The 26,632-nt window shown below is 44.5% G+C and overlaps 1 protein-coding gene across 1 annotated transcript in view; it reads left to right on the top strand.

Annotated features, from left to right (window-relative positions):
- IGHMBP2 (immunoglobulin mu DNA binding protein 2) overlaps positions 1 to 26,632 on the top strand; it is an 86,382-nt gene that overhangs the window by 7,865 nt on the left and 51,885 nt on the right. Inside the window, exons 3-7 of the mRNA XM_040328367.1 lie at positions 403 to 595; positions 4,076 to 4,173; positions 8,351 to 8,514; positions 13,843 to 14,043; positions 23,258 to 23,405. Coding sequence (XP_040184301.1) covers positions 403 to 595; positions 4,076 to 4,173; positions 8,351 to 8,514; positions 13,843 to 14,043; positions 23,258 to 23,405 — 804 coding nt within the window. The remainder of the gene's footprint in view (positions 1 to 402; positions 596 to 4,075; positions 4,174 to 8,350; positions 8,515 to 13,842; positions 14,044 to 23,257; positions 23,406 to 26,632) is intronic.

The following is a 26,632-nucleotide window of genomic DNA, read 5'->3' as shown; positions in this document are numbered from 1 at the left end:
TACATGTTCGCCCATATGCCTGTACGTGCCATTCTGTGGACGTACATGTACATACGGCGGTCGGCAACCGGTTAATAATTACCTTTCTCAGTCCAGCACTGTGCCCATATGCAGTCTCTCCCTCTCCCAAATCCCCCCCCCCCCCACACTGTGTCTGTCAATAGACACACAGCTCAGCTCGTGATCGAGCCTGTGCGTCTGCCTCTGTAGCAAGCAGTTTTCTATAAGGGCAGATGGAGGAGCAGACTGTGTCAGCGGGGCACTCCAGAAGAGGAAGTTCAGGGCCGCTCTGTGCAAAACCATTGCACAGAGCAGATAAGTATACCATTTTTGTTAAAAAAAAAATACCTTTTACAGATGCTTTAAGTTGCTCTATCCCATTCTTGTACTTCTCTGTTGCAGGGGACATTGTGGGTGTTTATGAATCCAACAGCCCAAGTGAGCCTCTTGCTACTGGTATTGTGTCTGGTGTCACACAAAAAGTTATCAATATCGCCTTCGATGAAAGTCATAGCGATGCTTTAAATCTGAGTAGCGATAATACATACAGGCTTCTGAAGCTGGCAAATGATGTTACATATAAAAGGATAAAAAAGTAAGTACCGGTACTTTTTATGTTTATTTCATACCAATGATGCTGTTTGTCAACTAAGTTCCTCTAGCAAACCTCTGAGGGCCTCATATAATAGCTGTATTTATAATGAGATTAAATTACACACAGGTGGACTATTTACCAATTGGGTGACTTCTGATGGCAATTGGTGCCATTAGATTTTATTTAGGAGTATCGGAGTAAAGGGTGCTGAAAACAAATGCACGACACACTTTTCAGATATTTATTTGTAATACATTTTTAAAGTGGAGGTTCACCCTAAAAACAAGTATATACCATTCAATCCAGCATACTGCCGACATGTACAGTATGCTGTTTTTTTTTTTTCCGGTTTACATACCGTAGTATAGGTATTTTCCCCCTCGGCTTCCGGGTAGTGAATCCCGCGGGAGTGGGCGTTCCTATTCAGAGACTAAGTCATTGATGTTTGATAAAAGCTTCACCCCCGGCGCAAAAGGCGCGTCACCAGTTTCCGGAAAAAGCTGAACGTCGGTGCGCAGGTGCCGTATAGAGCCGTCTCGCAGTCCGGCTTCTTTCGGAAACTGGTGACGCGCCTTTTGCGCCGGGGGTGAAGCTTTTGTCATACGTCAATCACTTAGTCTCTGAATAGGAACGCCCACTCCTGCGGGATTCACTACCCGGGGGGAAAATACCTATACTACGGTATGTAAACCGAAAAAAATAAAAAAACGGCATACTGTACATGTCGGCAGTATGCTGGATTGAATGGTATATACTTGTTTTTAGGGTGAACCTCCACTTTAAAAATGACAACGTTAAAAACGTAGTGAAAAAATAGAGCATGTTCAAGTTTTTTTAATGGCCATTTTTTAGATCGTGAAAAATGCTCTGGATCCCACACACGATCGTTTTTAATGACATTAAAAAAAACTTTATTTTTTTAGAACCCGAAAAATGGTCGTTTTTTTACGCGACATGATGCCGCGTACACAACACCATTTTTAATGTTCTAGAAAAAAACATGTTTTTTTCGACGGTATTCTTTCATACACACGATCGTAACAAAAAAAATGCTTGAGCAAAGTGCGGTGACGTACAACACGTACGACAGCACTATAAAGGGGAAGTTCCATTTGGATGACGCCACCCTTGGGGCTGCTTTTGCAGATTTTGTGTTTGTAAAAGTTTGGTGAGAGAAAATTCGTGCTTTTCAGTCTTCGCGCTTTTCAGTCTGTTACAGCGTGACGAATGTGCTATCTCCATTACGAACGCTAGTTTTACCAGAACGAGTGCTCCCGTCTCATAGCTTGCTTCTGAGCATGCGCGTTTTCCCCCCGTCGTTAAAGCCTACACCCGACCGTTTTTCACGACGTGAAAAAAAGACAACGTGAAAAAGGACGCGAAAAATTTGAGCATGTTCTATATTTTTAATGCCCATTTTTCACGTCATCGTTTCACACAATCGTTTTTAATGGCCATTTAAAAAAATGTCATTTTTCACGTCATGAAAAACGGTCGCGTGTATCTACTCTGACACATTCTAAAATGAATCTATCTAACCCTGTAAAGAAGAAATCACTTCACTTTACTTGCCTTTTCTGAAGCCAATCCGGTCCGGTCTCCAGTGGTGGATGTTGTGTGCAGGAGAGAACTGACAATGGTTGAGAAGTGACTTGACCCATATGCCCTGTACACACGATCGGTCCATCCGATGAAAACGGACTGATGGATTTTTTCATCAGTTGTCCGATGAAGCTGACTGATGGTCAGTCGTGCCTACACACCATCGGTTAAAAAAACGATCGTGTCAGAATGCAGTCACGTAAACCACGTACGACGGCACTATAAAGGGGAAGTTCAAATCCAATGGCGCCACCCTTGGGGCTGCTTTAGCTGATTTTGTGTTAGTAAATGACGATTCGCGCTTTTCTGTCTGTTACAGCGTGATGAATGTGCTATCTCCATAATGAATGCTAGTTTTACCAGAACGAGCGCTCCTGTCCCCTAATTTAGTCTGAGCATGCGTGGATTTTTAACCGATGGACGTGCCTACAGACGATCGTTTTTTTCCTATCGGTTAGTTAACCATCAGATAATTTTAAAACAAGTTCCTAGTTTTTTAACGGATGGATAAAAAAACGATGGGGCCCACACACAATCGGTTAGTCTGATGAAAACGGTCCATCAGACCGTTTTCATCAGACAAACCGATCGTGTGTACGCGGCAATAGTGTTACTATGGGGTCTGTTGTCGGCTGCCTCTCCTACACACAGAAGCCGCTGCTGACAGCTCAGCGTGGGACTGGACCAGATCGGCCTCAGAAAAGATATGTATAGCGATTTGTTTCTTTACAGGGCTAGATGGATTTGTTTTAAAATGTGGCTGTGAGTATGTTTAGAGTTAGCAGTGGCGTCACTAGGGTTGGTGTCACCCGGTGCGGTAAAACATGGTGTCACCCCCCCCCTCTGTCTAGGCTGCCCAGCACCAAGCAGGCAGCGCACGGGCACAGGGCGCACCCCAAACCAGCCCCTGTAAATGATAGTATAGGGCAGTATAGTGGCAGGTTAGGGTAGTATAGAGTGGTGTAGTGGCAGGTTGGTGTAGTGGGGTGGTATAGGACAGGTTAAGGCGGTATAGGGCATGTTGGGGTGATATAGGGTAGTTTGGGGTTGCATAGGGCAGGTTGGGGTGGTATAGGGCAAGTTAGGGTGGTACAGGGCAGGTTGGGGTGATATAGTGCAAGTTAGGGTGGCATAGGGCAAGTTGGGATGGCATGGGAAAGGTTGGAGTGGTACAGGGCAAGTTAGGGTGGCATTGGGCAGGTTGGGGTGGTATAGGGCAAGTTATGGTGGCATAGGGCAGATTGGGGTGGTACAGGGCAAGTTAGGGTGGCACAGGGCAAGTTGGGGTGTCACAGGGCAGTCTGGGGGGGGGGTACAGGGCAGGCTGGGTGGTATAGGGCTGTTTGGGGTGGTACAGGGCAGGCTGGGGTGGCACAGGGCAGGCTGGGGTGGCACAGGGCAGGCTGGGGTGGCACAGAGCAGGCTGGGATGGTACAGGGCAGGCTGGGATTGCACTGGGCATGTCAGCTAAAAAAAAATAATTAAAAAATAAAAAAAATAAAAAAACGGGATGGTGTCACCCCTCTAGCGGGTGTCACCCGGTGCGGACCGCACCCCCTAGCAACACCTCTGAGAGTTAGTTCGATTTTGGTTGAACTTCTACTTCAAGTACATGTGATAATTCAGTGTTTTTCTTTTTATTAAATTCAGACATTTCTAAAATTCTGTTTTTCACTTTGTTATTATAAGGGTACCAAGTGTAGATTAGTGAGAAAAACATGAATTTAAACAACTGTAGTATCTGGCTGTAGTATCTGGCTTTTTCTTGAATCATATTTGTGTCCAATACATTGCATGAGTAATCTCAAAGTAAATAGTCAGGTAATTGTACTAACGTTACATTTTTTTTTACATTTTTTTTTCTTCATTTATCTACAGGGCTTTGATTACACTGAATCAGTACCACACTGGACCTGCAACTCGCATAATAGATGTCCTTTTCGGATTATCTGAACCGAGCAGTGCTGGGTTGGCAAGTAAGATCATCATAAAAATGCATTTGTCATTATCTGCAAAATGATGCATGAGATACTAAAGGGCAAACATTAGTAATTAAAAGGCTGGGGCATTTGCCTTTTCTAGAGAAAATACTGCACCATTCTCCTTGTAGTTGCAAAACAAAAGAAAGGATTCTTCTGGACAGCCGCACTCGGAACAAGAGTTGTCTTTATTGTAAAAATTCCAAGATAGAAAAACAGCACTACATGTCACAGCATACCGGCAGAGCTGACGCGTTTCACACTATATTTAGTGTTTAACCACTTCAAAACCGCACACCGTCATATGACGTCCAAAAAGGGGATCTCTTATCCCGGGTGGACGTCGTATGACGTCCTGTACTTTGTTCGGGACAAATAGAGCTTTCTTTTGGTGGTATTTGATCACCTCTGCGTCTTTTTTATTTTTTGCGGTATAAACAAAAAAAAATGAAAATTTTGAACAAATTTATATTTTCTACTTTTTGTTATATATATATATATATATATATATATATATATATATATATATATAAAAAAAAAACAATAAACTCAATTTTAGTCATAAATTTAGGCCAAAATGCATTCAGCCACATGTCTCTGATATTGAATTTTTTTTAAAGCATATATTTATTGGTTTGCGCAAAAGTTATAGTGCCTACAAACTAGGGTACATTTTCTGGAATTTACACAGCTTTTAGTTTAGCCTATCTCATTTGTTGAGGTGTTAAAATGCCAGGACAGTTCAAAACCCCACCAAATGACCCCATTTTGGAAAGTAGACACCCCAAGGAATTTGCTGGCAAAATATAAAATATTCCATGGACTCAACATGCCTCTCAGCAAATGGCTTGGGGTGTCTACTTTCCAAAATGGGGTCATTTGGGGGGGGTTTTGAACTTTCCTGGCATTTTATGCACAACATTAGAAGCTTATGTCACACATCACCCACTCTTCTAACCATGTATGTGTGTATATATATATATTTTAAAGCAAAGGCCCTACAGATTAAAATGGTGGGTGTTGAGTTTTTTTTCGCACAGTAAATTTTCAAATGCAATTTTTTGGAGAAAAAAAACACTTTTTTGAATTTCAATGCACTAAAACCCACTATATTGCCCAAATGTTTGGTAAAATATAAAAGATGATCTTATGTCGAGTATATGGATACCAAACACGACATGCTTTAAAATTGCGCACAACTGTGCAGTGGCGACAAACTACGTTTTTAAAAGCCTTTACAGGTTAGCACTTTAGATTTACAGAGGAGGTCTACTGCTAAAATTACTGCCCTTGATCTGGCATTCATGGTAATACCTCACATGCATGGTGCAATTGCTGTTTACATATGACACCAGACCGACACTTCTGTTTACCTTTGTGCGCGAGGATGGGGGGGGACAGGGGTGCTTTTTTACATTTTTTTTTTTTAATTGTTATCACAGGGAATGGATAGGTGAAACTCCTGCGCTGTCTGTGAATGGAAAAAATGGGGAAGAGAAAGTGAAAGGGGCACTGCTGCAAATATTAAAAAGGTCTACCTTGATAGACAAAAGTGGTAAATGTAACAAATGGTGAATATCTGCGCTGTGAAAAAACGTAATCAATACTAAACAAGTGAATGGGAAAGGAGCACAAGTGACAAATAAAATGGTGAAATATGACAGCAATATAAAGAACAATCTCCTAACATAGCCTGTCAGCCAAGCGCTTGCATGTAAAATTCTGCTCTTAGTGACGGATATTAATCTTGTGGTCCCAGTGGGGCAGGGGATGATCCCCTGATGAAGTCACGTGGTGTGACCATACGCGTCGGGATTGGAGCGCTGGATTTACCCTAGCATCCGACGGACGGCAAGACAAGTTCGCTACTCGTGGAGATATACAAGCTGTACCTGCTCAAATGTGAGTTTGTATGCTATTTTTTATTAAAATTCCACCTTGTCTACTGGTTCATGCGATGTGCCCTCCTTCCCTGTTTCTCGTTGTGTGTTGTGACATCGTCACTCGAGCCATTTAGTGTCTCCAGTCTGACCCACGGGAAAATTTCAAAGAGAGGAGGACCAGGACATTGACCCTGACGAGCTCGCTGCTCGTGGAGATAAGCCTAACATTTTTTTCATTCATGTGAGTGCATTCTATGCTGGTTATGTGCTGAGCTTCCCGTCCTATCAGTATTACACCATCTTGCTGTATGATCTTCTGTTACATGTACTGCCCCACTGGGACCACAAGATTAATATCCGTCACTAAGAGCAGAATTTTACATGGAAGCGCTTGGCTGACAGGCTATTCATACTAGCCGTGAGGTGAGCTGCTGGGATCACTGGAGGTGTGTGTGAAAGCTACATAGGTGTGCGGCTTACCTATCTCACCAGTTCCTAGTTGTGGGGTCTTCTTCTACTGAGTGCTTCAAGAACCATCCATCAAGAACTGTGTGTGCTTTCTCTATTGTTGGACTCTTTATTTATTCATTTTTTCAGACCTTATGGTACCATTTTTGTGTTAGGAGATTGTTCTTTATATTGCTGTCATATTTCACCATTTTATTTGTCACTTGTGCTCCTTTCCCATTCACTTGTTTAGTATTAATTAAGTTTTTTCTGAGCGCAGATATTCACCACTTGTTACATTTATCACAGGGAATATAAATATACCATATGAGAGCATTTTTTTTAAATGGGGGTCTATTAGACCCTAGATCTCTCCTCTATCCTCAAAGCATCTGACCACACCAAGATTGGTGTGATCAGATGCTTTCCCAATTTCCCAATGGTGCTGTTTATATCCGGCGAAGAAGTCATGAAATGCTCATAGCTTCTGGTTTCTTAGGCCATAGACATTATTGGAGCCATTCTGGTCTTCGTTCAGCTCTATGGTCAGCTGGTGGAAGCACCGGCTGCATTCTCAGGTTTGCCGGTGGGACAGAGAGCCAGAGAAACCCATGGAAGATGGGGGGGCGTTCCCTCCCACTGCTTGTAAAAGCAGTCTAGCAGCTAATTTGCTTTTAGATGAAAGCCGACTGCTGGCTGAAAAGAACGATACCAAGATGATATCTAAACCTGCAGGCATCATTCTGGTGTAACAACTTAAAGTCCGGCTGAACAAAAAGAGATTGATCAGTGGGTATGTCCACCATTAGTTTTGTTTTTTAGTTTTTTACTGCTTAAAAACGCCACTGCCCAAAACTGCTGATAACAGCCTATGTGTGCATGGACACCTAGGATAACATGGAGAGTTTAATGACTGTAGAAAAAAACGTCTACTGCCTAAAACGGCTGCTGTAAAAACGTCAAAACGTCCAGTGTGCATGAGGCCTGAAAGAGAATTGGATATTTAGCCTTCTTTACTTCTTATGCCGCCTTCTCTCTAGCAAAATCCTTAGGGCCAGATCCTCAAAAGGGATACGCCTGCGTAACTGATGTTACTCCGTCGTATCCCTGTTTCTAACTATGGAACTGATCCACAGAATCAGTTTTCCATAGTTAGGCAGAAGATCCGACATGTGTAAGGGACTTACACTGCCGGATCTTAGGATGCAGTACCGCATCCGCCGCTGGGGGCATTTTGTGTCGAAATGCCGCCTCGGGTATGCAAATTAGCACTTACGGAGATCCACGAAGCTTTTCAGCTTCGTTTTTTCTCAGTAAGTTTTAGTTTGCAAATGCAAAATTAGGGCTGCTTTTACAAAGTGTAAACTGTTTACACCATGTAAAAGCAGACCCTTCTGTCCAGCGACGCGATTTTTTTTTTGTTTTGAATTTTTTTTTTTCCCGACGCAACTTTATTGACCCGTCGCGATCCACAAAGCTCGGCGTAACGTAATTTCGCGCTATGCACATTGGAAAAATGACGTCACGAGCATGCGCAGTACGGCCGGCGCGGGAGCGCGCCTAATTTAAATGGGAATCGCCCCCATGAAAAGAGGAACGCCTTGCGCCAGCGGAATTTAAGTTACACAGCCAAAAATTTCTAGGTAAGTGCTTTGTGGATCGGGCACTTAGGTACAAATTTTAAGGCAGTGTAACTTAAATGGGAAAATTTACGTTGCGCCGGATCTTTGTGGATTACCCCCTTAGTTTATTGCGGGTGTCGGCACAGGTTGATTTTAAATCCGCCTTTGTTTTAGGTTTACTTGGCATTTTCAGGTACCGTAATTTTTCTCTTGTGCCTCTAGGACCAGTGGAATTTCTCAATCCATCTTTGGATGATTCACAGAAGGAGGCGGTTGTTTTTTCCTTAAACCAGAGAGAAGTTGCAATTATTCACGGCCCCCCTGGTACCGGTAAGACGACAACGGTGGTGGAAATCATCCTACAAGCTGTGAAGCAAGGACTAAAGGTGAGAAGAGGGTCATGCTTGTCAGAACTCTCTGTTCTTCCCAGTAAACAGTTATGTTATATTACAATGCTGAATTCAATCACTTTCATTAGGACGCCTGCTGCTAAGCCTAACACTGCTTACCGCAGATATATTGTTTGTTGGCCCTGAACTAGCAGGCAGTGACATGTCTTCAGTGAATTAAAAATGTGATTATAAAGCCAATGTTGTGTTTTTGCTAGAAAAACAGTTTATGGTAGGAAATATTCTAAAGTACATTGGGGAAAATAATTGTTCTATATCTACTTCTTTACATTAAAGTGCTAAATAAACTTGCAGGTAGTGTACATAACATGCAGGGCTGTCTTTAATGTTGATTGGACCCTGGGCAAAATTCTTGGGGCACCCCATGCAATTTTGCTCTCCACCTGCTCTGAGACATACAATAAAAATCAGCTAGAAGTAAAATCAGTTTACTGTATCAGATCAGGCAGTGATTGTGATTGGTTGCCAGAGGTTACATCGTATCATTACCACCTACTGGCTGGTTGATGTAGGTAACAGCACACATTACGGCTCACTGATTAGTTGCTAGAGGTTACAGCACATAATTTCTTCTTGTTGATTGGTTGCTAGAGATTACTGTACAGTAATACTGCTCAATGATTGGTTGCTAAAGGTTATAGCACATCATCTCTTCACTGCAGAGGGGCATAATGTACATATGATTGATGCCTTTATTTACATATGAATGGCGCCTCAGTTATTTACATATGAATGCCACTGCTATTCACATATGAATGCTTCTGTTATTTACATATGAATGACAGTTATTTACATGTAAATGCAGGATCTGCAGGTGAGTCATCTGTACACAACAATAGGGAAGAAAACTTGGACAGCCGCACTACAAAAATGTTCTTTTAATTAAAATCGATCACAAAATAAACATGCCACAGCAAAAAAATTGGAACAAAAGCTAACGTTTCGCACTGTAGCTTCAGTGCTTAATCATTGACTAGCTATGACTAAGCACTGAAGCTACAGTGCGAAACATTAGCTTTTGTTCCAATTTTTTTGCTGTGGCATGTTTATTTTGTGATCGATTTTAATTAAAAGAACATTTTTGGGGTGCGGCTGTCCAAGTTTCCTTCGTATTTTTGCATCACTATTGCATTGCCGGCACCCATGGTTTGGTTCCAGTGAGGAGGTTCTTTGAAGACTACTGAGCGGTTATTTTCTCTCTCAACAATAGGGAAGAGCTGGGCAGCATTAGTAGCAGCACTTCACACTGAGATATCAGGACATGGCAAAGGACTAAAACTTCAAGGGACAAGGGAATTTAAACTAGGATAGTTGGCAAGTATGAGGCAGCTGCTTTGGGCCCCACAACAATGACAGGACCCAGGGCAGCTGCCCCTTTTGCCCTGCCTTAAAGATGGCCCTGATAACATGGCAAGTTTTTTGTAAAGACTGTCATATATCTTCTGCCACACAACTCACCTAAACCTTCTGTCTATAGATTCTCATGCAGCCTTGAGTGCAGTACATAGCACAAATTGGAATGCATGTGCTTGGTTTTAGTTGAGGTGAGTGGGGTTTGAAAGTTTGTCAGGTTTTTATTGCTGTTTGTGTCCACGTTAAAGCACATTTCCCTCATTTGCTGTTCTGACAAACATGTTACCAGTGCAGAAAGTGAGGAGTATTCTTCGGTGACATAGCCAGTTAAAAAGCTGATGGAGATCTTGGAATTCCACCATCCTACAAATTTTTTTTTTTCATTGCCAGCCTCATTTTAAACCCTATACTAATAACCTGTAAAGGAAAGATGTCTATACTTGCCTATTCTGAGGGTGCCCCCCGGTCACGTGATCTCCCCAGCTGCCGGCTTCAGTGAAGAGGAGAGATTGCTGACAATGTAATGCCTGAGCGGTAATGTCACCGATAGAGAAGTTCCAGCGTGGGGGGAAAAAACATTAAAAGTCAACAGTTACAAATATTGTAGCTGCTGACTTTTAATATAAGGACACTTACCACCTGTCCAGGGATCCCGCAATCTCGGCACCCCAAGTCAATCCATTGGCTCGGGGTGCAGGTACCTGCATCTTCACTAAGGGAAATAGCCCAGTGTTTCCTACTGCCCATGCGTTAGTCGCTTTGCGCTTTCTGAATGGTCCTGCTATCTTCTGGAACCTGTGTGTCTCCCAGAAGGCGGCGGGCAGGGGCCGGAAATTTTGTAGATCGCCGTAGAACGAATGCAGTGATCTTACCCAGAAGTGGGAGTGAGTGCCTGCTTTCGACAGGTATCCGCTCCCCCCGAAAGGTGCCAAATGTGGCAGTAGAAGGGAGGAGAGGCAAACGAGCAGAGCCACCCTCGCCATACATGGATCAAATTTCAGCTGGGACCAGCTGAGATTTGATCCAAGTGTGGGCAGGCTGATTGTACCCAAGTCGATCCATCGATCGACTTGGGTACAGCCAGCCTGTTGGATTTTTTACTTGCAGTTACTGCTAAAGGCTTTAATCGCTAGCAGTAATCATTGGGGTGATTTACTAAAACTAGAGCGCGCAAAATCTGGTACAGCTCTGCCTAGAAACCAATGAGATGTATTCCAGGCTTTTTTGTCAAAGCTTAACTGAACAGGCTGGTATCTTCATGGACTCAAAAAATGTCCTATATTTTGTTTGATTGCAAAGCTGTTGTTGAATTCTAACATTCAGAAATACTGGATATTCTGAATTGATTAAAATATTCTTTAATCCACTTGAATAAACTCGATATACTACACCGAAGATTTTATCTGTATTTATCTTTCATACATTCCTATAACCCAGGGGTCTCCAAACTTTTTAAACAGGGGGCCAGTTTACTGTTCTTCAGTCTTCACTGTGGCCATTGGAAATCAAAAAAGGTCCCGAAATCAGGGGCAATAAAAAAAAATAATGCCCCGTCTTTGCACCCAATCGTTGGTGTCATTGGGAGGATTCAAGCCTCATCATTGGACCAAATTGTTGGTGTCATTGGGAGGAATTGCATCCCATCATTGGTATCATTGGGCCCAATTGTCAGTGTGATTGGAAGGAATTGTGTCCCATTGTTGGTGTTACTGGGCCCAACTGTTGGTGTCATTGGGAGGAATTGTGTCAGTGGGAAAAACTGTACCCTATTGTTAATGTCAGTGGGAGGAATTGTACCCCATCATTGGTGCCATTGGGCTTATTTGTTGGTGTCATTGTGAGGAATTGTGCCCCTTCACTGGTGTTAATGGGCCCAGTTGTTGTCATTGGGAGGCATTGTGTCCCATTGTTGATGTCAGCAGGGGAAATTATGTCCCATTGTTGGTATTAGTAAAAGAAACAGCGCCCCAAGGACCGAATAAAAGCAAGCCAAGGGACACCTCTGGCCTCCGGGCCGCGGTTTGGAGATCTGTGCTGTAACCTATTCAACAGCTTACACAAACAAACTAATGTTGGTGATAAGGAAATGTTCTACTGCTGGATTAAAGTTTCCAAACATGTGCAAAGTGATTTTTCCGGTCAGGGACCACATCCACATTTAGAATTTTGTTTGTTCAGATAAGAATCAAGAAACGTTTGCTATCCTTTTGATTTTCCAGCTCATTATTGTCGAAAACAGTTTGTTGATTTGTCCCCATTATGTTCTAGAATATTGAATAAACGATTCAAAAACAAACATTTTCTAATGAAATTCTACTGGTATATGGCTAGCTTAAAGCCCAACTCTAGGACATGTTGTTTTATCCTATGCAGTGGGGCTGTGCCCACACTGCATGGGTACACTGCTGATTTTGACTAGAAGTGAACACGGTGCCTATCCCTTTGGCCAATCCTTTGATCCTGCGGAAAATGGCGTTTCCCTCTGTCCAGCAGTGTACGGTTCCTGACGTCTTCACTTCCAGAGCCGTTCTTTGAGTATGATGATGTCAGCAACAGTCCACCACCCAGACTACGGGACAGGAGCCAAAGGGACCAGTCTTGTGAATATATCTTGGCTGACTGAACCCCTAGACCAGTGATGGGGAACTTTGGCACCCCAGGTGTTTTGGAACTACATTTCCCATGATGCTCAACTACACTGCAGAGTGTATGAGCATCAGGGGTCAAGTCCTGGGGAAAAAAGTGTGGGAACTCCCACCCAAGATCCACTCCCCCACCTAAAAAAAAAAAAAATGATACGCTCATATGCATAATTACTAAACCCTGTTTTTTTTCTTTTTCGATCCACTGTACCTTAGTAAACCTTTATGTTACGGGCCGCTTCATCGGGTAGTGTGCTCCTGGGAACAATGACAAAAGCTCCCAGGAGACATTGCGGCATCGAAGGAAGTGACGGAATACCCGCACACTACCCGATGAATCCATATACAGGGAGCAGCCAGTAACATATACAGCGCTATACAAGTCATTCATTCATTCATTCAACATAATGGATTACTAGGGTTCGCCTGCCCCTGACAGTGACTCGAGCTGGGCATCGCCACTTAGTGAAGGATTGGCTCGGGCAGCTCGGCGTTCCTGCTGTGAAAAAAGTGCAGGAACTCCGTTCCCACGCGTTCCTGCAGGACTTGAGCCCTGATGAGCATCATGGGAAATGTAGTTCCAAAACATCTGGGGTGCCAGGGTTACCCATCCCTGCCCAGGCCTAGACCAAAACAAGTTGTTTCCCCGCGCAGTGTGGGCACAGCCACATTGCATAGTAAAACCCCAAATTAGCCCGGAGTTCAGTTTTAAATTAAGTTCCTATTACTGGTAGTGTTGCCAACAGGACGGGTTTTACAGGGCTTAAGATACCAATACAATCCCAACAGAGGTTATTCCCAGAAAGCTTTTATTTTAAAATGTTCTAAGCAAATTCCCAGTATTGCATATAAGGCAGATGTTTTACTTGCCTAAGAGTTTTTTATTTCTGTCCTGAGATGCACTCAACTCTGCCTCCCAGTACAGCCTGTCACCTCTCTGTCTCTCTGCTCCTTCTTATCAGCTTGTCCTGTGTTCACAAATGCAACACAACTGAGCTTTGCTGGAAAGGGGGCTGCAAGATATCGATACCAAGCCAAACGGGCTAAAAAAAATACATTGAATGAAGTAGTAATAATTACAGAGCTGCGATAATGTGTGTCATTTCATGTATATTTGCTTGACATTCAGCTTTACATTTGAGCTTCACACAGATGTAAAAGACTAGCTAATGATGACTTGCCACTAAATATGATTAACAATAACTAGCTCTTGTTTCTGAGACCTGTATTATGGAGTGGCCTTACACTACCATAGGCCAGATCTGCTGGCCAGTATACACTAAGATGTCCCATACTTTTTTTTCTCAAGGTCCTTTGCTGCGCTCCTTCCAATGTAGCTGTGGACAATCTAGTGGAGCGCTTGGCTGCTTATAAAGAGCGAATATTACGTTTGGGACACCCTGCACGTCTGCTGGAATCTCTACAGCATCACTCTCTGGACGCTATGCTGGCACGTAGTGATAACTCTCAGATTGTTGCTGACATCCGCAAAGATATTGACCTGACGTTTGTAAGTATTTGTTTTTTTTTTTGTTTTTTTTTTTCAGAATTACTTTTTTTTTTAGCACCACAACAAGGTGATTGTGCTTTACTAGTCTTCATATCTCAGTACCAGCAGGTCAACTCCACAATGCATAATTAAAGACAGCCCATGTGTTGGGTGACTTGTAAAACACAGAACCACAAAAAAAGCACTGAATGGAACCACCGATATATGATACGAATGGCAGCTGTGTGCAATGTATCCAATTCTTGTGACACCAGCAACAATGTAAAAAGAGTGAAAAGTTTATTGAAAACAAACCCATGAACAAACAATATGTCAATGGTAATGAATGCTGAGCTGTCCTCAAACACACTGGAAAAACAGAACCAGGGCAAAGACTTTCAGGAACTCCTCTGAAGTGCTGTCAGCTGGGTCTCTGCTGGGCTGGACGGTGATGCAGTGGTTACTACCATTGTGCTCATCAACAAATGGTAATGGCCAGATGGAGAGGAAGCCTCAAGGGAGTGGAGGGGGGGAACCACCATGCTTGGCTGGGGGAGTGCTGGAGGATAAGGCAGGAGATCACAGGAGATGAAAGGCAGCCAAGCTGTGAAGGATGGTGGAACCGACGAGCAGCTTCATAGAAAGCGAGAGATAGCCCGGGCGCAAGCGGGAAGAAGAGATGGAGCGAGGATAGCTGTCGTCCTCACGACGCGTTTTGGCCATGGCCCTTTGTCAAGCCATGTAATGTTGGAAGGGGGCGGTGCCACTATGTGACATAACCGCGTGGCCCCTGCCCTTGCCTATTAAATTGCTGTCAAAGCAGAGAGGAGGCAGATGGCCGAGCGGCCTCCTTTATTATTTTTCGGGTCCGGCGGGCAACATGATTGATGGATGATTATTACATCAAGGGACATTATTTTTTTGCTTTTAATAAAGGACTTGGCAAAAACTGTACTGTTTCTTACTTTTGTACACTTTTTTGGAGAATGGGTAAGGGTACAATGTACCCCTACCCATTAACATGGGGGGGTGGCGGGATCTGGAGGCCCTCTTGTTAAAGGGGGCTTCCAGATCCTGGTAAGCCCTTCACTCGCATACTCTGACAACCACCAGCCAGGGTTGTTGGGAAGAGGACCTTTTCCCCATCAACATGGGGACAAGGTACTTTGGGGTGGGGGGGCAGAGCCTCCTCTGCCCCAAAGCACCCACCCTCTCCCCCATGTGTAAGGCATGTAGCCTGTTATGGTTCAGGAGGGGGGTGCTTGCTTGTCCCCCCCCCTTTTTTCCTGACCTGAAAGGCTGCATGCTCGGATAAGGGTCTTGATTAAGCACTAGCAAGAGTGCGAAACTAGTCGGCTGTCCTGGTTTATGGTTGTGGTGATTATGCATGTTCCTGTTTGAAAATAAAAGACAACTTTTTTGAAAAGTTATTTCGGAGTGCGGCTGTCCATCTCCTTCCTCCTATTGCTTCTGGTATGTATTTTGGGGGGACTCCACAGCATTTATTTTTTATAATCTGTATTGCTGGGAGTCGGAATTATATTACCTCCACAAGCAGGTTTAAATTAAAAAAAAAAAATTCTTTAGAAATGTCATTATTGCTGCGGCATGTTCTATACATCGCACAGATGTGCCATTTTACAGACATGATATTTAAAGGAATATTTCATTTTTATTGTTTCATTTTAGGCATCATTAAAATCACTGCTACTTTAAAAATATATATATATATATATATATATATATATATTTTTTTTTTAATTGCATTGATACTTGTCCCCTAGGGCAGTGCCTGAGTCCCCATATATTTTTTCTGGCAATAACTTGCATATAACGCTTTAAAATGAGGACTTTTGATTTTTCATGTTCGTGTCCTATAGACTTTAATAGGGTTCACATGTTCGCTAGAACTTTTTGCCTGTTCGAGATGTTGTGGTGTGATCTGAACCGACCAGTGTGCGGCCCATCCCTAGTTATAACCCTACCTTGTGAAAAAAATACGTGTAGTGACACTTATGTGTAAACAATTTATCAAAAACTGTATAAAGCAGCGCTTACATATTTGTATAAACGAGCATATAATTTAAATGAATAAATGAGTGAGTGACCACCCTATATGTGAATAAACAAATAAAAGTGCAAAAAAAGTATATAGGTAAATAAATATATACATATGCACAAAAATGGAACAAAAGTCTATTAATCCGTGAACTTAATGAGTGAAAAGTGAAACTAAAGTTCATAAGTGATAACTTCTTAAAGGGTCTTCATATGTTCTTCCACCACACCAAAGTGTTAAAGTGAATCCACCACCCTTCAGAAATGCGCACTCACCGCAACAATGTGCCTCACACTCTCGTGTTTTGGCAAATGAGCTTAAACAGGATGCCTCAGATCAAATGAGTAGGAATCCGTTCCAAAGCAGTGGGAACCAGTGGCCACGGCGGACCAACGAACATCCCAAACGTACTCACAGCCCTTATGATGTAATGGAATAGATGCTGTAGTGGGTGCCTGTCCTCGCTCAAAATCGTTCCACGTCCGAACAGTTCAGGAAAGACTATAGTAGTGACCACGCCCCGACATGTTTCGTCACGTGGACTTAATCGCTGGATATGTATTATTATTATTATTATTATTATTATTATTTCTTTCTCGTACATCACGGGACACAGAGCAGCATATTCATTACTATGTGGGTTATATGGAGTACCTTCAGGTGATGGACACTGGCAATCTCAAACAGGAAGTCCCCTCCCTATATAACCCCCTCCCATAGGAGGAGTACCTCAGTTTTTTCGCCAGTGTCTTAGGTGTTGGTCATGGATTGGCTTTGCCTCCATATCCTTGGGATTAAGGCGGGCTAACCGGATCTGTCCAAAGTGCCTCAGTGCCAAAGTGGACAGTACCCGGGCCCCAAACCGTGGGGTTTTGCCTATAATGCCCTCTCTAAGAGGGCTGGACCCTGGGCCCAGGACTTAGAGCTTTTCCTAAGCCAAAAGTATCCTGTTTGCCAGGGTGCTATATAGGTCCAGGTCAGTCGGTTCCTTCCAGGACCCCAGTACCTGATGGTCTACTACTTTACCCACGGAGATGGGAGAAGATTGGACTGTTGTTGCTTGGCAAACGTCCTGCGGCATGGAGCAGGTAAGTGGAGAGCCTGCGGGACTTGGTCCGACAGTGGGCTCTCCAGGGGAGATCTACGGGGGGTTTGCCTGAGTATGCTCTGCATTGGCACCATGGTCACTATGTCTGTTATGTCTGGATGATCTAACTTTTCCCCCCATCACTGGATCCCCCTGTCTAGGTCATTTCTTTGCTGGCTACCTGCTGCCCCGCTGGTTGGGAAGGTCTTCTTAGGAGACCTTTCTCAGGGCTATAAATGAGTCCTTAAGGGCCTGTTTTTAAGTCCTACCTGGCCGGGGGTTTGGAATTTGCCGCTCTGCAGCCCGTAGGGGCGATCCTCTCCCTGCTTCCTGAAGCCTGGCAGCGCGTCTCCATGTGTTCCCCTCCCCTGACATACGGGCGCGGGCGCGTGCACGGTTAATAGAGCGGTTTCGCGCCGTTCGGGAGGGGGGCGGGGAGCGTGCAGGCCGGCGTCGGAAGAGGCGGGCTTTCGCCTCTGTTATTTGAAGCAGGTCCTCGTTCATGGCTCAGTCTGAAACTGAGCTGAGAGCGAGAGGACACAGAGCGGCACACTAGTGACCCCCGGTGGCAGGAAAGGGGTAGTACATGCTAGGCTTTGCCTATGTATATCTGTTAAGCCAAAAATCCTCTTTGCAGCAGGTTGGAGGCTGGTAAAGTATTGGTGGGGCTGTATGTTTTAAAAAAAAAAAAAAAAACCTTTAATGATTTAAAAGGAATATATATATAATAATGTATTGAAAAAAGAAAAAAAAAAAAAAAAAAAAGTGGTCTTTTTTTTTGTTGGAACATACGGAGCCCCACCAGGTTTGGGACATTAGTAATACTGCTGTTCCCTTAACCACGTAGTTTTTTCCTAGCTACAAACAGTCAGTTGTTGTATGCTGGGGTACCTCGGTCTTGTACCATGGCTCCCAAAGGCTCGGGATCTAGGGGGGCAAAAAATGCCAAAAAACAAAAGGGTTCCCCCTCAGATTCTGAGGATATGAGTCAGGCTATGCCAGTACTCTCCCCACCTGTTAACCCAGGGGTGGCCGCCTTGGTTGAGCCAGTAGGGGGGTCTGGTGCGGAGGCTGGCCCAGATCCTCCCAACCCGGTGTTTGTCACAGAGGAAATGCTAGCTATCTCCTTAGGAGGGCTAGAGAAAAGATTGGCAGCTATGATCGCTAATTCTTTGCCAGACAAGAAGCGGACTAGGTCCCCTTCGCCAAAGTGTGTATACTCAGATGCTGAAGTTCTCTCTCCAGAGGAATTAGAATCTCAGGAGGACCTGTTGGACCAGAACCTAGAAGGTTCAGAGCTTGAGGATTCTACGGTGGAGGAACCATTCTCAGTCTCCCAAGCAGAAAGTCTGTGGATCCAGTCCTTGACAGACATGGTCCGATCGGCATTTAAGTTGCCCTCACCGGAGCCTCGGGCTCCGACAGTTTCCTCCTTGGGCTCTTTAAAAGCCCCCTTGAATAACGCAGTTTTTCCAGTCCATCCTCTGTTGGAGAAATTGATTTACCAGGATTGGGTACGACCGGACAGAATTTTTTTGCCGCCTAAAAGATTTTCTGTTATCTACCCCATGGAAGAGAAATTTTCCAAAAAATGGGCGCCCCCAGCTGTGGACGCAGCCATCTCATGCGTAAATAAGTCATTAACTTGTCCGGTAGAAAACATACAAATGTTTAAGGACCCGGTTGATAAACGTTTAGAGACACTTTTAAAGGCTTCCTTTGCTACGGCAGGAGCAGTGGTACAGCCTGCAGTGGCTGCTATCGGAGTTTGTCAGGCTTTGAAGGTCCAGACTAAACAGATGCTGAAAGACATCCCTGCCCAACAGGCAAAGGAACTATCTGATATTCCCAGAGCTTTATGCTTTGCGGTGGATGCTATAAAGGACTCCATCCAGCAGGCGTCTCGTTTATCACTATTGGTAGTGCATATGAGAAGGCTCTTATGGTTAAAGAACTGGGCGGCCGAGCCCCCATGTAAAAAACTTCTGGCAGGGTTTCCCTTCCATGGGGGAAGACTCTTCGGAGAAGATCTAGATAAATACATTCAGACTATATCGAGTGGTAAGAGTACCCTCCTACCAGTCAAAAAGAAGTTCCGGGGTCCTGCCTTTAAAAGGCCGATTTCCCCTGTCCCGGGGCCCTCAAATTCCAGGCAGTATCGACGGCCTCCTGCGCGATCCAACTTTAACAATAAGTCACAGGGACAGGCCCCTGGGGGCAAGAAGCCATGGTATCGCAAACCAACAAAGCCAGCCCCTAAGTCTGCTTTATGAAGGGGCGCCCCCACTCACTCGAGTGGGGGGAAGGCTTCGTCTCTTTTCAGAGGTTTGGGAAGCCAACATCCCCGACAGATGGGTCCGGTCATCTGTGGCCATAGGCTACAAGTTAGAGTTTCTAAAGTTTCCGCCGCCTCATTTTCAGGAGTCAAGGGTACCGAACGATCCAGCAAAAAAGGCCTCGTTCCTAACGGCATTGGATCGTCTGCTCTGCCAGGGCGTGATTGTAGAGGTACCAGTCCAAGAGCAAGGACTAGGCTTCTACTCCAATCTATTTGTCGTACCAAAGCCCAACGGCGATGTCAGACCAATTTTGGACCTAAAAAGTTTAAACGTTTACCTAAAGGTTCAGTCATTCCGGATGGAATCTGTTCGGTCAGCAGCCGCCGCGCTCCAGAAGGACGACTTTCTGGCTTCCATAGACATAAAGGACGCTTACCTTCATATACCGATCTTTCAGCCACATCAAAGATTTTTACGCTTCTCAGTGGCTCAGCGTCACTTCCAATTTGTGGCGCTTCCTTTCGGGCTGGCTACGGCCCCCCGGGTGTTTACGAAGGTTCTAGCTCCAATTTTAGCCAATCTAAGAATCCAAGGGGTCACGGTCCTAGCATACTTGGACGATCCTTTGATCATAGATCACTCACCTACTTGCTTGGAGCAAGCGGTTGCCCTCACGGTTCAATACCTCGAGAGGTTCGGCTGGGTCTTAAACCGAGAAAAATCAGCATTCCAACCAACAAAACAGTTGGAATATCTCGGCATGAGGTTAGATACAGCTCAGCAAAGGGTATTTTTACCCCTGGTAAAGGTCAAGGCTATCAAGGAATTGATTCAGCTGGTTCTAAGCAAAAAAGAACCAACCATTCGCCTATGTATGCGTTTACTAGGCAAGCTGGTGGCTACGTTCGAGGCGGTACCTTACGCACAGAGCCATACTCGCATCCTACAGGCAGCCATTCTGGCAGCTTGGAGCAGGAAAGCACAGGCCTTGGAGTTTCCTTTAGCACTATCATCAAGAGCCCGGCAAAGTCTGTGCTGGTGGTTAAACCCTCAGAATCTGCTGAAGGGAAAATCCTTCAGCCCCATAGCCTGGAAGATAGTGACCACAGATGCCAGCCTGAAAGGCTGGGGAGCGGTCTTGGATGGTTGTATATGCCAAGGTACTTGGGCAGCGGTGAAGAAGCAGCTGCCCATCAATATCCTGGAGCTCAGAGCTGCTCGGCTAGCCCTCCTGGCATGGACATCCAAATTGCAGGGATTCCCGGTGAGAATACAATCAGACAATGCCACGGCTGTGGCATATATAAACCACCAAGGGGGAACCAAGAGTCAGGCCGCTCAGAAGGAAGTGAGCTTGATTTTTCTGTGGGCAGAGGCTCATGTACCCTGCATATCGGCAATATTCATTCCCGGAGTGGACAACCTGCAGGCAGACTTCTTAAGTCGCCAAACTATGTCGCCAGGGGAATGGTCTCTACATCCCCAGGTTTTTCAGACAATCTGCCAGAGATGGGGAGTGCCAGACGTGGATGTCATGGCATCGAGATTCAACAAGAAGCTAGACAGGTTCATGTCCCGGACAAGGGACCCGATGGCCTGCGGAACCGATGCGTTGGTATGCCCTTGGCATCAGTTCAAACTTCTCTATGCCTTTCCCCCGCTACAGCTACTACCCCGCCTGTTGCGCAGGATCAGGATGGAGCACAAGCCAGTGATCCTGGTTGCTCCAGCGTGGCCCCGGAGGGCATGGTACTCACTAGTCTTGAGGATGGCAGTAGAAGACCCTTGGACTCTTCCTCTACGACCAGACCTACTCTCTCAAGGCCCGATCCTCCACCCTGCATTACGGCGTCTAAATTTGACGGCCTGGCGGCTGAATCCCTGATTCTCAGGGGTAGAGGTCTGTCTAAGCAGGTTATCTCTACCCTGATCAGGGCTAGAAAGCCGGTCTCCAGAGTAATTTATTACAGGGTTTGGAGGGCCTATGTAGGCTGGTGTGAGTCCAAGAAATGGCTTTCCCGCAAGTATACCATTGATAGAGTGTTAAGTTTTCTCCAGCTGGGAGTGGATAAAGGCCTGGCATTAAGCACAATTAAGGGACAGATTTCAGCTCTGTCAGTGTGGTTTCAGAGGCCGCTGGCCACCCACTCGCTGGTTAAGACCTTCAGTCAGGGGGTCTTACGTATTAATCCTCCGATCAAGTCGCCACTTTGTCCGTGGGACTTAAATCTTGTTCTGTCAACCTTGCAGAAGCAACCTTTTGAGCCGTTGGCTGAGATTCCTTTGGTTTTACTAACAAGGAAGTTGGTATTTCTGGTTGCCATAGTTTCAGCCAGGAGAGTGTCAGAATTGGCTGCCTTATCTTGTAAGGAACCATATCTTATTCTGCATAAGGATAGGGTGGTTCTCCGTCCTCATCCTTCCTTTCTGCCGAAGGTTATATCCGGTTTTCACCTAAACCAGGATTTGATTCTACCATCCTTCTTTCCGAAACCTACGTCTAGAAAAGAAGGGTTGCTGCATACCCTAGATATTGTCAGGGCCATGAAGGCCTATCTTAAAGCTACAGAGAAGATTCGGAAAACAGAAGTGTTGTTCATTTTGCCGGATGGGCCCAAGAAGGGGCAGGCGGCTGCAAGATCCACCATCTCGAGATGGATTAGACAGTTAATTACTCAGGCCTACGGCTTTAAGAGGTTGCCTCCTCCTTTATCAATAAAGGCTCATTCTACCAGGGCCATGGGCGCCTCCTGGGCAGCACACCATCAGATCCCTATGGCTCAAATATGCAAGGCGGCAACCTGGTCATCAGTCCACACGTTTACAAAGTTTTACCAGTTGGACGTAAGAAAGAATACTGATACAGCCTTTGGGCAGGCAGTGCTGCAGGCTGCGATTTAAGACCCTCGGAATCGGGGGCACCCTTGATTTAAATTTAAATTTATTTTTCTTGACTAAGTTGGATTTATTATTATTTTGAGTGTACCTCTAATTAAATCCTGTTGTCTTGGGAAGATGTCTCCCTCCCCTCATTAAAGCATTGCTTTGGGACATCCCACATAGTAATGAATATGCTGCTCTGTGTCCCGTGATGTACGAGAAAGAAAAAGGGATTTTTAATACAGCTTACCTGTAAAATCCTTTTCTTGGAGTACATCACGGGACACAGAGCTCCCACCCCTCTTATGGGGACCATTTTGGGAGGCATACTGCTTGCTACAAAACTGAGGTACTCCTCCTATGGGAGGGGGTTATATAGGGAGGGGACTTCCTGTTTGAGATTGCCAGTGTCCATCACCTGAAGGTACTCCATATAACCCACATAGTAATGAATATGCCGCTCTGTGTCCCGTGATGTACTCCAAGAAAAGGATTTTACAGGTAAGCTGTATTAAAAATCCCTTTATTTTTTATATTTCAAAATTGTGCAACAAATAAAAAACCGCAGAGGGGGTCAAATACCACCAAAAGAAAGCTCTATTTGTGGGAAAAAATGACATAAATGTATTTGGGTACAGATTCGCATGACCACGCAATTGTCAGTTAAAGTCACGCAGTGCCGTGTCACATCGCATAAAATGGCTTGGTCAGGAAGGGGGGTAAATCTTCTGGAGGTCAATAGTGTTTTTGGTTTGTGGTGCTCAGCTGCAGTGCAGATCCACTTTAACGCAAAACAGAAAAAATGGCTTTAGTAATATTGTTAACGTCAATAAAATTCATACGTTTGATGTATAGATGTTGCTTAGGTGTTTTCTCTTTAATTTTGCATTGCACTTATTTTCATTATCATTTTATTGTTACATTTTATAGGCAAAAATAAGAAAACTGCCACGTAAGGAAGAAAAGGGCAGCTTCAGAACAGAAATCAAAGCTCTTAGGAAAGAACTGAAGGAACGCGAGGAGGCAGCAATGATCGAAACGTTGAAAGCTGCCAATGTTATCCTCTGCACAACGACAGGTTAGTCAGGGCTGCAGCCTCACAATACTGTAATGATGTATGAGCTTGCTTCCATTTACTTACTACAGCTGCTATTGATTCCTTGCTAAAATAGACTTCTTGCCCTATGATTCATATACCATTTGTGAAAGATATTTTCTAAAGAATATAAATAGAATGTCAGAATGACTCCTATATCTCCTAACAGAGGTGTCCGATATATATCATGGCTGCAGAACCCTGCTTTCTATTTAATGACTGTGAAGGTGATATACTGAATATCAAAACATTATATGTATGTTTTTTTAAAGTCAATATACAACCTGCGCTATGTTACTTTTAAAGTGGACGCTTCATATGCCCTTTTTTCCTTGCAAATATTTAAAAGCGGAAAACTTAAAGCAGGGGTGTCCAATCATTTGAAGCGCAAGGACCGCTTAAATGACTTGGTAACCGGTCGTGGGCTACAACGAACAGAGCAGGCAGATGACAGGTCCATGTCCACTTTGCATATGCAGAGCAGACAGGGGCACAACCCACTCTACTCTATTGACCTTCCAATCTGATCTGCCCAAATGGAAAGGGAAGGATTTCCCCCCCCCCCCCCTTCTGTTTTTTTTTTAGCGGATCGAATTAGAGGTAGGTGGGTGTAATCGGCCACAAGTCCGTTTTACATCTGTGGCTCAATAGAGGTGAACGAAGGGGGTCAGACTGATCGTGTCAAAGGGGCCTAAGGCACACAGAGGGTGCAGCGCATGCACCTGTGGTTTTCCTGCAGGTTAGCTGCACTTAGACTTCTATTAGATCCTGCAGGTGTGGTGCACTTTCTGAAGTGCACAAACCCACAGGTAATAACAGAAGTCTATGGCTCAGTGCAGGTAACCCCCAGGTGTTCTGCGTTGCACCTGCGGATCAGTTTGAAAGCAGCCCAGTAACCACTGCAGAACAGATATGACCATACATACACTGTGATTTTAGTATTAAACTTACCTTTAATAACAGTCTTCCATTCAGGTATCACCAGCTGTTGCTGCCCCAGGCAGAGAGCATTTGGTATTGCTCCACCTGTGACAGGAGTTGGCGCTATACATGAAGAATCGGCTCATGCCAACCCACCATCCCAGAGCAGGAGGTCGTGGGCCACATCAGAGGGCTCCACGGGCCACTGGTTGGGTACCCCTGACTTAAAGGTTATGCCCACTAAAAAGTCACCTTTTGGTTATAGGAGAAGCCTGGTGGGCTGAGTCAACCTTCTGGATTTTTAGGTTTCGTGGGTACTTCCAACAAGTAGATTTTTATGCCATAATTACTGACTCTTTTTACGTCCACTTAGACGTTTGGGCTGTTCCATCCACCTATGTGTGTTCCAGCATTTCCTGCTGTATTCTTCATTATATGAAATAAATAAATAAATGACCAAATAGAGCACCCGGGACTTGTCTCAGTTCTGAATAAAGAGGAGATGGGTTCTAACTATTACTGCTTTCCAGGGTTTTGTTAAAGCAGGGTTTCTCAACCAGTGTTTTCCGTGGAACTCCAGGGTTCCTTTAGAAGTTGCTAGGGGTTCCTTGATCAATAAGCAATTTCTGCCTCTCAGATGAGTAACCACTGATACATTGATCTTTCTAGCTATCTGGGGGGGGTGATTCTTCCCAATGACCACCAATGTAAGGAGCATTCTTCCCACTGACCATCACACTAATGTCCTGTGAGCTGTAAATGTAATAATTTATTACCAGCGGTTCCCTGAAGCCAAGTAGTTATTTCAAGGGTTCCTCCATGTTAAAAAGGTTGAGAGTCTGCGTTTAGAGGAATTCTCCCTTACTTCCTGCCCTACTTGATGATGTTTTACTAGACAGGATGTAAGGGGAACTCTTAAAAGCAACAGAAGCAAAAATCATATTGCTTTTCTTTATTAGATTAGGGGAAGGATAGAACCCCTGTAAGGCCCCTTTCACACTGGGGCGGGGGCAGCATCTTTGGTAAGTCAATTTCTTGGGACGCTTTTACCCCTGCTAGCCGCCGAGAAAGGGTTAAAACCACCACAAAGCGCCTCTGCAGAGGCGTTTGCCTGTGGTAGAGCCGCGGTGCCCCATTAATTTCAATGGGCAGGAGCAGTATACACGCCGCTCCTTCACCGCTCCAAAGATGCTGCTAGGCAGGACTTCTCTTTACCGTCCTGCTAGCGCACCACTCCAGTGTGAAAGCCCTCTGGGCTTTCAAACTGGAGAGACAGCAGTGGCTCTTTAGGGTCGGTATGCAGGCGCTATTTTTAGCGTTCTAGTGCCTGCAAAGTGACCCAGTGTGAAAGGGGTCTAATGCCGCATACACACAATCGTTTTTTCGAGTTCTAAAAAATTACGTTTTTAAGGGTCTAGAAAAAATGACTTTTTTTCAACCCGATCATTAAAAGGTTTGTCTAAACACGATCGTGAAAAAAAAAAATGCTCTAGCAAAGCGCAGTGACGTACGGCACTATAAAGGGGAAGTTCCATTTGGATGACTCCACCCTTGGGGCTGCTTTTAGCTGATTTTGTGTTAGTAAAAGACGATTCGCGCTTTTCTGTCTGTTACAGCGTGATGAATGTGCTTACTCCATTTCTTGTTTGTTTGCTAATAGGACAGAAAGTGAGAGTGAAGCTGTCTAATAGGCACCAAAAAAAAAACAAGCGTTTGTCATTCCTCCACTCTGTCCAAAACTAGAGGAATGGTTTTTGGCTGGACATAAACTTCAACTCACATCGAGATATCACTAGTAAAGTCCATGCAAAGTGTAAAAAAACATTACATGGTTTAACCCCCAAGTATTAAATAAAATGTGAGTTTTGGGTGGACTGGCCCTTTAAAGTTGCCTTTTTTTCTAGGGGCACAGACAACAATCTCCTTAGAATCTGATTCATCAAACACCCTCCCTTGTAGGCAACAGAGAAGTCGCTATCCTGATTTTATTTATAGTTTTTTATTATATAGAACGCCCTTATATTAGAACAAATAAGTCCCAGTGCTGTATACCACCTGCAGGTGGCACTGAAAATGAACTAAAGAAACCTATACTAAAAGCTCAGCAAGTTTCAGGGTTATCTTATTCATGGAAGCATTACACGGCTCACAGGAGTAGCAAAATATCTTGGATACAATAATGCTGTTCTCAAGTGCAATTACAGCTGCAAAACTCTATAATACCTTTATGAAATGTACATGTAAAAGGTCACAGTTATCAAACTGTTTAAGGGACGGCCTCTGACAGT

Source organism: Rana temporaria, chromosome 11 (assembly GCF_905171775.1).
Source record: "Rana temporaria chromosome 11, aRanTem1.1, whole genome shotgun sequence".
Lineage (NCBI taxonomy): Eukaryota > Metazoa > Chordata > Amphibia > Anura > Ranidae > Rana > Rana temporaria.
This window is presented reverse-complemented; position numbering and strand designations above follow the sequence as displayed.